At 39.4% G+C, this 14,540-nt stretch overlaps 1 protein-coding gene across 1 annotated transcript in view; it reads right to left on the bottom strand.

Annotated features, from left to right (window-relative positions):
• Positions 1-9,168, bottom strand: part of SIK1 (salt inducible kinase 1) — a 13,546-nt gene extending 4,378 nt beyond the window's left edge. The window contains exons 1-10 of the mRNA XM_027843617.1: positions 9,027-9,168; positions 7,735-7,953; positions 6,625-6,741; positions 3,316-3,379; positions 2,813-2,974; positions 2,478-2,602; positions 2,195-2,318; positions 1,007-1,230; positions 485-640; positions 1-4 (exon numbers count right to left, since the gene is read on the bottom strand). The exon at positions 1-4 is cut by the window's left edge and continues 113 nt beyond it. Of these exons, the coding sequence (XP_027699418.1) occupies positions 1-4; positions 485-640; positions 1,007-1,230; positions 2,195-2,318; positions 2,478-2,602; positions 2,813-2,974; positions 3,316-3,379; positions 6,625-6,741; positions 7,735-7,887 (1,129 nt within the window). The 5' untranslated portion in view covers positions 7,888-7,953; positions 9,027-9,168. The remainder of the gene's footprint in view (positions 5-484; positions 641-1,006; positions 1,231-2,194; positions 2,319-2,477; positions 2,603-2,812; positions 2,975-3,315; positions 3,380-6,624; positions 6,742-7,734; positions 7,954-9,026) is intronic.
• Positions 9,169-14,540: the final 5,372 nt, after the last annotated feature.

Below are 14,540 nucleotides of genomic sequence, written 5' to 3'. Positions count from 1 at the left end.
CTTTCTCACCAACATTTATTACTGGGGTTTTCCCATTTATAACTAGAACAGACTTAAATTCCACCTGACAAGTGAGGAGTCTAAGATGAACTGGCCAATTTGATAATGATTCCAAACAAGTTACCAGGGCAGAGATCCTGTGAAACAGGAGAAATCTGGAGTGGCATTTCTTGGGGAGAATGTAAGCTCACAACTTTTGTCATGATCACAGCCATACCAGCCAGACAGCTGAAACTATGTTAGTACGACAGTGATGAAGAGGAGAATGCTATATAACCACTAAGCAGAAGGCAAAAAGATTAAGTCTTTACCTTAACAAAATATATCAAGTCTTAACTTATCATCCAGGTTTGTGACCTAGATCAAAAGTTCTACAACCTTTATAATCTATATAATCATATAATCTAAGGATTATATGAGTCAAGACACAAAGAAATAGCTTGGGGGAGGAGAAAACATTTAAAAAAAAAAAAGCTTTCTATACTCTCACCTCAAAATTGCTGAAGTCAGAGCTCCTAGACCTTTGCAGTCTTCCAAGCCCTGAGCAGTTAGATGGCTGAGTGTTCCGATACTCCTTCAGTCGCTCCAGGAGGAGGTAATAGATAGCAGCAAAGTGGTTATAGCTACTATTTTGCAACGACTAGAAGAAAGAAGAGAGAAATTTATGATGATATAGCTACATCAATGCTGGAATAAAAAAAAGTAACAATTTTGCACAAACTGAGGAGAAATGTGATTTGTATTTCTTAATCAAGTCAGTTTAACTTTCCTTTTGAGACTATTCATTGGGGTTATTCCTGGTAACTGAGAATATGTTTTAGAGTAGTGGACTAGCTTACCCTTAAATGAGCACAAGTAGCATTAACATTTTAACTTGACCCATGCACTCCTGTTTTTCCTGATAATGCTGGCTCACTCAAAAAGAATGTGTTGTGTACATTTAATTAGTCATCAGTCAAGCTTGAAAAGGTGCTGGAACAAAAGTAGGCCAGGAGAGGAAACTTACCTCCACTGTCCTCTGCCTGTTGATACCAAGCGTCTGCATAATCCCTAACACCTGTTCATTGTAGTCTCCCAGGTTAGAACTGTAGTTCTGAATGGAAAAGGACAGAGATGGATTCTGCTGAAGGGAAAGGTCTGCTTGCATCCACTTGTGGTGCTTTATTTGGGCAATGGTTATTCGTTTGGTAGGATCCACCACCAGCATACGGCGGATTAATGTTTCACAGTCTGATGTTGGAAAAAAAGAGAAAAGACAGGCAAATTGTAATAAAAAGAGCCATATCAACCAATAACTGATCTGCGTCACTATAGCTGGTATACTCACACAAAGAACAACTATTAAACAGAGAGATCAGTTTAGCAGTCTAGAAACCCTTTAAACTCCGAGACAGAAAAAAATCTCATTCTGCTATCTCTAGCCAGCACTTATCGGCAAGAATCTACCTGTATAATGGATTCTAAGCACCCTAATGGATTCTCTTCTTTCTTTCTTTCTCTCTCTTTTTTTATTCTAACGGATTCTAACAATGTTTACCTATTCTCAAGTTTTGCTTTTTCACTTGGCACACTCAGCCTTTACCAAAACCCTAGTTCACTTGCCCCATCAAACATGTCATGCTTTTGAAGAGAGGACTATGCCCCTTAACTGTCCTTGACTCTGTATTTCGAGCAAACTTTGGAAATTAAAAAAAAATTTAAAAGATACTTGAATCTGTAAAATGTCAGATCAGGTTTTACTACGAATTCCTAATTCCTGGTATTTAAGTTAGACTATAGGGGTCTATAGAGACTATAAAATGGGGAAGCTGAGCTAAATGAATTCTAATGTCCCTTCCAGCTCTAAATCTAATGATTTAGCCTAACACTTTCATTTTACAGATTAGCAATGCCCTTTCCATTTCCCACCCTTCAAAAAGGCTAATTTTCTATTACTTTAAGAGATCCATAATGCCCAAGCAAAGATCATATCTTATAAGAATAGGCACTAAAAAATACTTTTTGCGTTTTATTTTCCCTTGCTGTTTTCTAGTAAGCACAAACATTCCCTATATACAGATATGTGGTTTCATGGACCCAAATGTAGATCAAAAAGACAACCAAGCAGGTATTTCAGGGAATAAATTTCACCTCCAAAATAATTATCTATCACAAGATATTAGAGAGTTCCTAGATCTTTAAAGCTCTTACATACCTTGGGACATGTAGAAAGGAATACGGAATCGGCCCTCCAACACTCTTTGTCTTAAAGTTGGTAAATTGGGCCCATCAAAAGGGAGAGAGCCACAGACAAGGACATATAACACAACACCAAGGCTCTGTTAACAAAAAAGTAACAATACAACACTCTGATCAGTGAATGTCACACTGTGAACAGAACCTAACAGTATGGCAATACTTGATTACATAATACACATGTGCGCATACATACGTGTGCACACACATACATACATGCGTGCGCACGCACACACACTTACCCAAATGTCAAGATGGGGCCCTTCATACTCCTTCCCTTCAAAAACTTCTGGGGCAGCATATGGAGGACTTCCACACCATGTAGATAAGGGCTCTCCTGACTTGTAGAAATTCCCAAATCCAAAATCTGAGAGAAAAAGAGAAGAAAAAAAATAGTAATAATTTAGGGTTGAAATGTCAGATGATATACATTTTTAGAAAAACCACCCACAGCGTTTAGGAACAAGTATCACATAAATTATATTACAATGTTATCATTTGTTATCACATTTTTACACCTATACATACTATTTATCCAACCTTTTATAATATTAAAAAAGCATTTAACTCTTCTTACCTGCTAGCTTGATATTCATGCTGGCATCTAAAAGAAGGTTTTCCGTTTTGAGATCCCTATGAACTATATGATGGCTATGGCAGTATTCCACTGCCGAAAGAATCTGCCAGAATTTCTTCCTTGCTTCATTTTCACTCAAGTGCCCATTGGAGGTTAAATAATCTAGGGATCAATAAACAAGGTTAAATATACAGATGTAAATTTCTTTGAATTCTTAGTAATGACTTTAGTTGTAAGACGTACTCACACAAATCTGATATCTCTAATACTGAAAATCTTATTTAACTACGTGTAATGGCAGAACTGGCTAAGGGAAGTCCCAATCCTTTGGGCATGCCCAACCTCCCCACATGGGCATGCAGCAAGCAGAACACTATATATGCTCAAAAGATGGGAGTCCCACTGGCCAGCCTCTTCCTCCTCCCTTTCCCCTAACAGAAGTTTCTCTGAAGAAGTTAGAATTGCTTCCTCCCTACCAAAAGTAACCAGAAAAAGAAACTCACCAAACATTTCTCCATTTTTTGCAAACTCAGTGACAATGTAAAGCATATCCTTTGTTTCCATAACCTGAGAAATACAAAACAAGAGTTCAGTTAGCAATACTTGCAACAGCACAATCTTCAATGTCTTCATTTCTGAAGGCAAAGCATATTTAATCACATTATACAAAAACAACAGAAGTGGGCCCATGTTTAGGAGATTTTTATCAATGGAAAGATGTTCGCTGCTGTGTATTGTGTTTCTTTTTTTTTTAAACCAAGAACTGAAGTTTGCCTACATACTGAATTATTTTTACTCTTAAATTTTCTAGAAAATAGGTCTAAATTTAGGCTTGTTTCAATCATTTTATATATTTTCTAGAAGATGTCATGTATTCTGCACAGAATCACATATTACTTTTGGTCATTCAAAATACAGACTGTTGCAATTCATAACTTTCTTTTCCGAAGCTGTTATGATCTGGTCCCGACTCAGGCCAGTCTCCTCCTAGGTTAGGTTCAATACTGGAACAAATGAGACACCAAAAGAGATACACTATCAATAGCAAGACATAGGGACTGAGGGCACCTCAAGTTGATTCAGCTGAGTAAAGCTCCCTTGCCTGAGTTGCCTAGTTTTCTATCAGAGTGTGCCTGGGGCTATTCATGGCTATATCCAGTTTCAGTTGTCTATACTCAGGCAACCAGGGAGTGAAGACAACAGTCTGAGTCTTTATTGACCTGAGCCAAGCCTTAAGGATAGTTTCAATATCTTTTAAGGAAAAACTAGCCTAACTTACTAAGTGATAGAGGTTAGAATATTGCTCCTACCACAGAAAACTAGCAGGTAATAGGAGATTATGTAGGTTGATATTTACAGCCTAAACAAACTAAATAATGGCTGTCAAATACTCCATTCCCATTTGCTTTGCTGACATAATAAACTAAATCTTTGCCAACAATAGCTTACTGTTTGTGCAAGTGTACCGCTCAATGTACGTCAATGGCAATAGCAAATGTCAATAATACATCTAAGTCTCCATTTATTGATCCGGAATTGGATTTTTTCCTTTTAAAAATTTAGAGGCATCTTTTTGCCAGGGGCTGTGAGTATAAAATAAGTTTTAAAAAAAGATTAAAAAATGGTGGCTTTGAAAAAAATAAAATATAAATACATACTCTTGTTACCTTTGGGGGAAAGGAGAGGGAAAAAAAATAATGGAAATTTTGTTTTATAAAGAGAACAATGAAGATCTTGCTTTAAAAAAAATCTAGTGAGAAAATTATCCTTGTGCACAAAGTAGTAAATGTAAAGAAAAATCTTAAGAAGTGAACCAACACCCTAAAAAAGTCTATGTGTATTAAAAAGGATTAAGGAAATGATGCTTTTGTCTTACCAGTTTACTCATTTAAGAAGAGTGAAAAAGTAAAATAAATAAGGAATAGGAGAAAAAAAATACATCAAGTTCAAGAATACTAAAGGGAAAGAGTGTGGCATTTCTGAAATGTTCTGGGAAATGTGCCAGTGGGTGTTGAAATCAGAACAACAACAACAAAAAGTCACTGTTATGTCATGGAGTTCTATTTCCAATTTCTGCGTCTCAACCAACAGGTAGAGAGAACATCGTTAAGAACAAGGAAAAGAAAATTTACTGTAGAAAAATCTATCTAGACAATTCATCGCATTAAATGCACTAGTTCAGTACAATAAACTTGGATACCGGGGAAGAGGAAAAATAAAGTATAATCAAAGTATGATTTCTATCCTCTTTCCAATCCAACATTTACAAATATTATGGCCCAACAACTGGGACAACATAAGTTATAGGGTATCCTGGAAACACTAGTAACACAAATTTAATCAACTTCTGTTACAACAGAAATACCAAGAGTGACTCCATAACTTTAAGAAGGCTACTCTTTTTAAAGTTTCACTGTAGCCTTATTAATCTTCTACTACTGCTATTCATTTTTTAAAAAGTATCCTGAACATTTTCCACTGGTGTTATAAAAGTATACTGCACATAAAAGTATATTGCTTTTAAAAAAAAAGTTCAAGTGCTATTATGTTTTCTAATACATTTGCTACTCAGTTATTCCTAAGGTAGTTATGCTATTATTATAGGAAGATATGAATATCCCATACAGATGAACAAACACTAATTTTTCATCTTCTCCAATCTATGTGGTATTATATAAGATGGTTAAGAGAAACACACAAATTAAATCAAATATACAGAATCTCTTGCTGACCAAGCATTTATCTGATACTTAAAAAAACATTCTTTATTGCCAGGACAATCAGAAATTGATTTTTTTGTTCTAATGAATATTTATTATTCCAAGTCACCATTTAGGTCTCATTTTAACCAAAAGATGAATAAAATGAAACAACAGATTGAGACATTCCTACACTGCACGTAATTAAAAATCCATTGTTCTTGGTTAAAATATTTTCAACTATCCAGTGGGAATGTTCTTAAAAGGGGAAGACAAATGTTTGCATAGTATCTACAGAAAAGTAAGTTAAAGAAAATGCATTTGTTTTCAAGATTAAAGCAGCAAATCCATCATAATTTATAAAGAAAAATTTCTAGTTTCATTCTGCATGTCTGTGATATATGTATCCATCTCTACAGGATATTCAAATTTGCCTTTCTATAAGCACTAAATAATTAGTGTTGCTTAGTGACTAGAAAGCTGGTCTCAAAGTCAGGAAAACTTGGCTTTTATAAGTACTACCTTTAACAAATAACCTGAGGATTCCTCCCTATGGTTTAGCCTTAGAAAGTAAAGTAGTTTTCTAATATCACATCTTTGCTAATTTGGAAGTATGAAATCGTGGGTAAATTCGTCCTTTGATGTAAGTGTGGAATAGCTATATCTTAGGAGAACAAACAGATTTTACTCTAGGTAATAAGTTGTCATATGTCTACATCATAAATAGCTGCATAATTTTACAGAGAAATATTATGCCCACTTTTACTCAGTTCAAAGTGACTGACCTCCTTATTGTCACTAAGAACAATATTTATTTTGTAGAAACAAATAGCTGACAAACATTCTTTTCCTTTAAGGCAGTGGTGTCAAAGAAAAGAGGCCATTAATCTGTGCATAAGAATCCCCGTGGCTGCATATTGACTTAGTTTTAAAATATAATATGTTTTATTGTATTTTTACTTTGTTAAACATTTCTCAGTGTTGTGGTTACCTAGTTTGACACCTTTGCTTCAAGGGAATTAAAAACTCTTTGCAAGATAAGATCATTGGCAACTAAAACCATAGGGTGCAATTCCATCTACTATGCATATGTTTTTCAAACTAATTTCTCACCTGATAAAGCTTAATAATATGAGGATGGTTTAAAAGTTTCATTATCTGAACCTCTCGATAAATTTTCTCCAAGTTGCTTGGATCTAATCTTGTTTTATCTATAATTTTTATTGCAACCTGTAGATTTGGGAAAAGAGGAAAAAAAATGTTACTTTGCATATAAAATCCTTGATGGACTACTGCACAATTTGCACAATCCAGTTTTGGCAATGTGAATTCTAAATCAATACTACACTGAATAATTCATGGTAAGAGAGAAGAAGAAATAGAAAATAATTTTGTAAATGCCTTAAAATGTCACAGGTATAACGTCTTGTTTAATGTTTACAGTCATTTAAATCTGGTCCCCTCCTACCTTTCCAGTCTTCTGACACCTTACAACCCCTACATACTTTTCAAGACAATAACGTTGGCCTTCTTGATGTTCCTCACACAAGATACACCATATCTAGTCTCCAGGCATTTTCACTGCTTGTCCCTCATGCCTGGAATTTCTCTCCCTCCTCAGCTTCCCTGAATTCCTTCAAGTCCCAGCTAAAATCCCATCTTTTAAAAGAGGCCTTTCCCAAATTCCTTTTAATGCCTTCCCTCTGTTATATATCGTTCCTACATAATTGTTTGCATCTTGTCTCTCTAGCTCTTTGAGAGCAAGGACAACATAGTTTTTGGGTTTGTTTTTTTTTTGCTATTCTTTGTATCCCCAGCATAGAGACTAACATATGGAAAGCACTTAAATTCTTGTTCACTGACTGACAGATAAAGTATCTCCAAATAACTTAAACAAACCAAAGTAAATGACTTGCCAGTAAGTGCTAACTGGTACACTTGAAAGAAATTTTCAAACACTTAATATTGCATCCATGTTACAATTGTGCCCCCCCCCCCAAAAAAAACAAGTACTAGTTATTTCGTCCTGGTCACTTGACCTCAGTTTCCTTGTCAGTAAAATGAGTATAATATTTACAACACCTATCACACAGATTACTGTGAGGAACACTCCAAAGCCTTTTCCTTGGGTCCTTGACTATTTTGAAAAAGAAGAGGAAGAATTTCTTGGAAAGATGAAGATTAAATGTACATATGAAACCACTGCACAAACTTCAAACCTACCTGGGTTTTGGTGACTCTATGCCTGGCTAGTTTTACCACAGCAAAATTTCCTTTTCCCAAGGTTCTTTCAATATCGTAAAATCCAACCCTGAGGGGCCTTTGCTGTGTCTGACTTGAATTGGGGACTGAGGCAAATTCTGACATGATCACCATGGTTTCGACTGTGATTAGGGATATTTAGAGAACCTTCATAAAATTTTCTTCTGTTATAACCTGCACCTACATGAAGAAAAAGATGAGATAAGAGGGGGATCCAGCACATATGTATCAATGAAATTCCAATTCTGTCATATGGTTCTCCCAATTTACCCACATATTAAGCTTTAGCTTTCGAACCTGGGTTTTAAATGTTTTCTTTTCAAAACACGGTTAATAAATTCATAGATAAATTTCCAGATTCCTTTAACAAAAGACATGAATCTGTCCCAAATAACAGCATCATCTAAGGTTTTTGTTCACCACAGAGAAATGCATCTTTCAAACTCTGCTGCTTTGCTTAAAAAAAAAAAAATCCTAGGAACATTTCAATGTATGAAATCAACATGCTGGTTCATTCCCGACCCTCAGCCATCCTCTCCCCTAAGCCATCCTCTCCCCTAAGCCCTAGATGTTTCAGAAGAAGTGAAGATGCTCCGGCACTGAACAACAAAGAGGAATCCCAATCTTTAACCAGCATTTCCATATTCCTGGAAGCCTGAAGCCACCCAGGGACAAAAAACACCGCACTCAGTGCCCCCCCCCACTCCGTCCCACCGCACCCCACCCAATTCAGTTATCAAACTGCAGCCCAATCAAGCTGGTGGGTGTCTTGGACACGGCAATGCACGTGTGTTCCTATCCGTGCACACCGAGTTCTGCCTGCGGGCATCAGACAGAGTTAACATTGACCACAGGGACACGTACACTCTCACACATCCAGGGAAGGGAAGCACCGAACCATTACTCACCGAAACAAAAGGAACTCCCACCACTGCATCCATCCCACACAATCCCGGGGCACCCCGAGGGAGAACGCAACAAACTTGAACGGCTCGGGGGAAGATCCCCGCCCCCTGCTGCCCCCCTGCTTCCCCCTGTCCCCCGCGCGGAAAAGCCGTAGGCTGAGGCTGCCCCCCCAGAAGTGCCCGCGGTGGGGGGCACGGTGACCCTCGAGCCGGCTTCTCCGCTCCCCGCCCTCCCCGGGCCAGCTGGGGGGTGGGGGGCAGGGCGGCCGGGCACGAGGGCAGCCCTATCCCGGGCGCAGCCGGACCTCGGGACCCCCTGGAACCCCCTCGGACCCCACGCCGGCTCACCTTGGCCGCCGCCTCCTCCTCTTCCTCCAGGGTCTCCCGTTAGTTGGCGGCCTCCCGCACGGGGAGAGGCGAGGCTGCAGAAAGCGCACCCCAATGTCCCGGGGACAGGCGAGGGGGGCGAGGCCGCCGGGTAGGGCACTCGTCCAGTCTGCGGCGGGCGAACGGGCGAGGGAGCCCGGCGAGGTCCCGGCGGGGCGCGGGCAGCGGAGGCGCCTCCGTGCGCGAGCCCGGGGTCTCGGGCGGGGGGCAGGGCCGGAGAGCCGAGGGGGCGAAGCGGCGGACGGCGTTGGGGAGGAGGGTGTCAGCCGGTCCGCGCTCGAGGGCGCCGAGCATGGGGCGGCCGGTGCTGCCGTCCGGGCTGATCCCGCCGCTGCCAGTCGGCACTGAGACTCCAGCCCGGCCGGGCTCGCTCCCTGCCGCCAACTGACAGCTCCATCCCGCCCCGCCTCCCCCTGCGTCCGGGCTTCGGGGCTACTACACGGGGCCACGCCCCCTCACGTTAGCCTGCCCCACCCCGTCCAACCAACGCACTCTCCGCCCGCGAGCTCGTCCGCCCTCTTGGCACTAGCCGGGGCCAAATTGATACATTCCCATTGACGTCGTTTTGACGCCAGAGCGACGTGCGGCAAAGTGCGAGAGAGAGCGCGAGCAAGCGGGGGAGGGGGCGTGGTGAGCGAGCGGGAGGAGGGGAGGAAAAGGGGGGAGGAAAAGGGGGGAGGAAGGGAGAGAGAGGCAGAGATCCGTTGCCAAGAGACGGGCGGCTCTGACGCGCGCCCTGAAGGGGACGTCTCCCTGGCGACCGCGGGGCGGTGACGTAAGGAGGGAGCGGGCAGCCCTTGGCCCTCGGCAGAGTCTGGGGTGGTTGCCTCGCTAGCAGCTGTGGTCCTGGTGTTTCATCTTCCACTCCCAACCCCTCCTCCCCCCAGCTGGCGGTTCCTGCTGAATATACCAGGCAATGAGAACGAATGTTTTAACCCGTGAATTCCAGCAACATTTACAAATGTGCTTCGAGGGCTTTAAAAGAGAATGTTTTAAAGGCATCCTTGAAAAAGCTCCCCGAGTTTGGAGAGGGAAATTTGTTCATCATATTAAAAAATTTTTTTTCTCTGAACATGAACATCAAATAAAATGAGCGTTTCTATGTACATAGTAGAACAGAAAAAAAGACTGGTACACACTGAATCTATCGTGTAAAAATTGATTTTAAGTATATAATCAATTCAACGTGTTACTTTCAAAGATGTCCTGCTTGCCAGTGATTCCTTCTAACCTTTTCCCTGTTCTCTTCTGTGCATTTTAATACAACTCACATTTTTCTTTGAGGCTCTGCTTCTAGCTGCTTTGACATCATTGTCTTCTTCTGGGTTGGAGTCTTGATCTTCCCTGTCACTGTGTAGCTTGGTATGGTCAGGTTCTTTCATGTGTTTCAATAAAAAAATCTTCAATGATACTTTTTTTTTCCTTGAAACTACTCACCGCATTTTAGCTCTATACCTTAACTAGGTGAAAACATGGTCTCAATCAATCTTAGGCCTTAAGACTTAAGTGTGAAAAGTCTTTGAAAGCCATTTGATGAAATAATAAAGACAAGAGGTGTGTTCCAATTGGCTAAGGATTTTGTTATGCCATTATTCCTGGCATGGAATTAGCCTGAGTGGGAAGCTTTCCAAAACTGAGACTATGGTGGAGTTCTAGCTGAGGAGTCTCTAGCAGAAAAGGAATCTTCTGAGGTAGAAGGAGAGGTCTCTGCTTTGCCATCTGGCAAACCTTCCTGAGTATTCCTACAAATAAGAAAAGCATATTCTAGCAACCAGTTGTGAGTTACTTCCTTGCTCCATGTGCTATCTGTGCTTGAGCTCATTTTCCCCTGGACTCTAATTGTTCTTGTGAGAGAGTGTGTCACAGACCTTTGGGGAGATGTTTTGGTACCAAATGTTTTGTATTGTCCAACCTCAGTAAATAGTCATTTTTAAAAGCTATTTAAGATTGGTTGACTACATTGATTCTCAACTGATAATTGAGAAAGCACATTGCTAGTGGCTCCAGCTGATGGCATTAAAGAATCACCCCTGACCTCTCCACCAGCCTAGCCCTGGCAACTTATATTCATGTGCTATGTGTTCGGCCAATCCTCAATTGATTGGTATCCCATTTAGTTTCCAGTTCTTTGTCAGTGGAGCTGAATATTCTTGTACATATGGAGTCCTTTTCCTCTCCTCTCTTTGGGATAAAGATGCCTAATCACTGTAGTATGAATTACAGAGATAATGTTTTTGTACAATTTTAGCCTGTCCCCAAAATCCTTCCCTAGTTAAAGTATATAAGCTAAAATGGGGTGAGTGGTTTCAAGAAACTTACAAAGGAAGTGAAAGCCAGCTTGGACCACAACATGAAGTCCTTCTTAGCATAGAATCCTTTGTGCATTTTTGTTTCTTGAAGGGTGAATATCTGGCCTAGGAGCCAGGAAAACTTGGGTTCAAGTCCTACTTCTGACTCATACTTGTGGTTTGACTTAGGGCAAATTCACTTAACTACAATGTGCCCTATAGCATCTCTCCAATATTCTGCCTTGGTGAAAATATCCCAGCCAGCTTTGATGGAGAAAGTTTCCTCACCTGGAATCTACACAACATGAAATACAGGGAGTCTAAAAAACCCCTCAAACTTCTTTTCATCTAAATGAGGCAGATGTAGTCTTGGTTCTGAAAAAAAGTAGAGAATGAAAGAGTGAGGAGGTGGTGCTGGAAATCTTTTCTGTACACACAAACTTCATCGTTATCCTTTGTTGTTCAGCTGTGTCTCTTCATGACCCCATGGACCATAACACACCAGGCCCTTCTAACATCATCCTTCCAGACTATCTAATTTGGCAAAATTCACTTCACCTACTTCTAGGCATCAGTTCATATACCTAAGGAATTTCATATTCGCTTTTATGTAACTCTACCGAAATTTTTGATATTATTATCAGGTTTATAGGAATTTGAAAGAGAAAGGAGGAATTAAGGTACAATGGGAATGTTAGGGGAAATACAGACGGTATAGATTATAATTTTTTTATTTTTTTTTGGTAAGGCAATTGAGGGCAAGTGACTTGCCTAGGGTCATACAGCTAGTGTCAATTGTCTAAGGCCGAATTTGAACTCAGGTCCTCCTGACTCCAGGGCTGGTGCTCCATCCACATAATTTTTTGATAAATTAAAATCAACTCAGAATTTGGCAAATGTCAACAAACACAAACATTTCCATACACAAAGAACTGAAAAAAGGGATTGTTTTTGAAACTGGGAATCTCTATTACCTATAGCTTGTTTTTTTTTAAAGGATATACTAAATTCACTACCTTAGTTCCAAAGCTATCCTGCTTGTATATGTCTCCCTTTGAATTTCCTTCAATTATTTTTTATACATTAAAAAAAGTTTCATTGAAGCTCCTTTTTTGGGGGGGAGGGGAATCATCATTACCATTAATTTTGCCTTTTGTCTCTCTTAAAAAAATAAGCAGAGTCAAACAAAATAAATACACACATTAGCCAAATCTACAAATGTATGTCTCATTTTATGCTTCTGTCAAGATGTAAGAAACAGGTTTCATAATTATCCTCTGTAGTCCTGATTAGTCATTGCATTGATTAGAGTTCTTAAACCTTTCAAAGCTGCTTTTCTTTACAAACCTGTAATCACTGTATAAATTGTTCCGTTCTCCTCACTTTAGTCTGCATCAGTTCATGCAAATCTCCCTACATTCTTCTGAATCTGTTTATTTCATCATTTTTCAAGACTCAATAATATATTCCATTACATGTATATGTACATATGGAATACACATATTCTATATGTATGTATGTATATATGACACACCATAATTTGTTCCCAAATTGAAGAGCACATCCTAACTTGTTCCACCATTTCCCAACTGATAATCCCTGCCTTAGTTGTTTGCTATAATAAAAAATACTATAAATAATTTTGCACATTGAGGGTCATATCCTTCCTTTGATCCCCTTGGAAAACATGCCTAGCAGCGAAATTGCTGGTCAAAGAGTGAGCTTCACAATTTAGTGACTTTTGGGAAATAGTTCCAAATTGCTTTTCAGAATGGCTGAAGAAATTCATTGCTCAACCAACAGTACCTTAGTGTGCCTGTTTTCAACCTCCAACATTTGTCATTTTCCCTTTTTGTCATCTTTGCCAATCTGATGAGTTGCTTTCTCAGAGCTGTTTTAATTTGTATTTCTCTAATTATTAGTGAGTGAATTCATTTTTATTTGAAGTTCTTTTTGTATCTTGGATGTGAGACCCTTATCAGAGAGATTTGCTGCAAAGATTTTTCCCCCATTCACCTGTTTCCTGTCTAATTTTAACTGCATTAGATTTGTTTCTACAAAACCTTTTTAATTTAATAAAATCAAAATTGTAGAGTTTGTCTCCTGTGATCTCCTCTGTCCCTTTTTTGGTTATGAACTCTTCCACCGTCCACAGGTTAGAAAGATAATTTCTTCCTCGCTCCTCTAATTTGTTTATGATGTCACCCTGTATTTCTAAACTATGTATCCATTTGGCATTTATGTTAGTATGCAGTATGAGATGTTTATACCTAATTTCTGCCAGATTACTATACCAAATTACTGCCAGACATTGTAGTTTTTCCAATAGTTTCTGTCAAAAAGTTAGTCCTTTCTCTAATAACTCGGATCTCTGGGTTTATTAAACACTGTACTACTAGATTCATTTGTTTCTATTTGTTGCATACAGAATCCATTTCATTGAACAACCTATTTTTAAACTAGTACTAACTGACTTCAATAATTACTCCTTTGTAGTATCATTTAAGATCTAGTACTATAAGGCCCCTGTTTACTCACACTTTTTTCACTATTTTCCTTAAGATTCTTGACCTTTTGATCCTCAAGATGAATTTCCTCATTTTTTTTCTAGATCTCTAAAGTAATTCTTTGTAGTTTGATTAGTACATCATTCAATAAATAAAGTATTATGATTTTTATTATATTGACATGACCTACCCATGAGTTATTAATATTTCTCCAATTATTTACAAAATCAGGCTCAGAGGGTTTCAGAGCCTTCCACCAGAGCATAGACATTCCTCTCCCTCCTCTTTCTCCTTCCCCTCAACTTTTCATCTAGACTCCCTCATGCTACAAATTGGTGTCAAAAGTAGGAGATGAAAAATGCATTCCAGAAATTAACTTTGTGGAGAACTCCCCCTGGCAGAATGAGCTAATGAGAACAGTTTGTTTCAACAGTCATGAAAATAGCTGAAGCAGGTCCTGTGGAGTGCATAGAGCTTGGTCAGACATCAAAGAAAACAAGGTCATACACTGCATCCCGAGCCATTACCAGTTGTCTTGACTTGTGTCCTGCTATTGGATTTTGATGACGCTGGAAGAGAGAATGAGGTTGACAACTTTGTGCAACTGTGCCTACTTAAATCTAATTCACACACAAGTCAAGATATCAGCCATTACAACATGTCATTGATTCTCTTCAAAA

The sequence above is a fragment of the Vombatus ursinus genome, unplaced genomic scaffold, assembly GCF_900497805.2.
Source record: "Vombatus ursinus unplaced genomic scaffold, bare-nosed wombat genome assembly UNPS02014924.1, whole genome shotgun sequence".
Taxonomy (NCBI): Eukaryota; Metazoa; Chordata; class Mammalia; order Diprotodontia; family Vombatidae; genus Vombatus; species Vombatus ursinus.
This window is presented reverse-complemented; position numbering and strand designations above follow the sequence as displayed.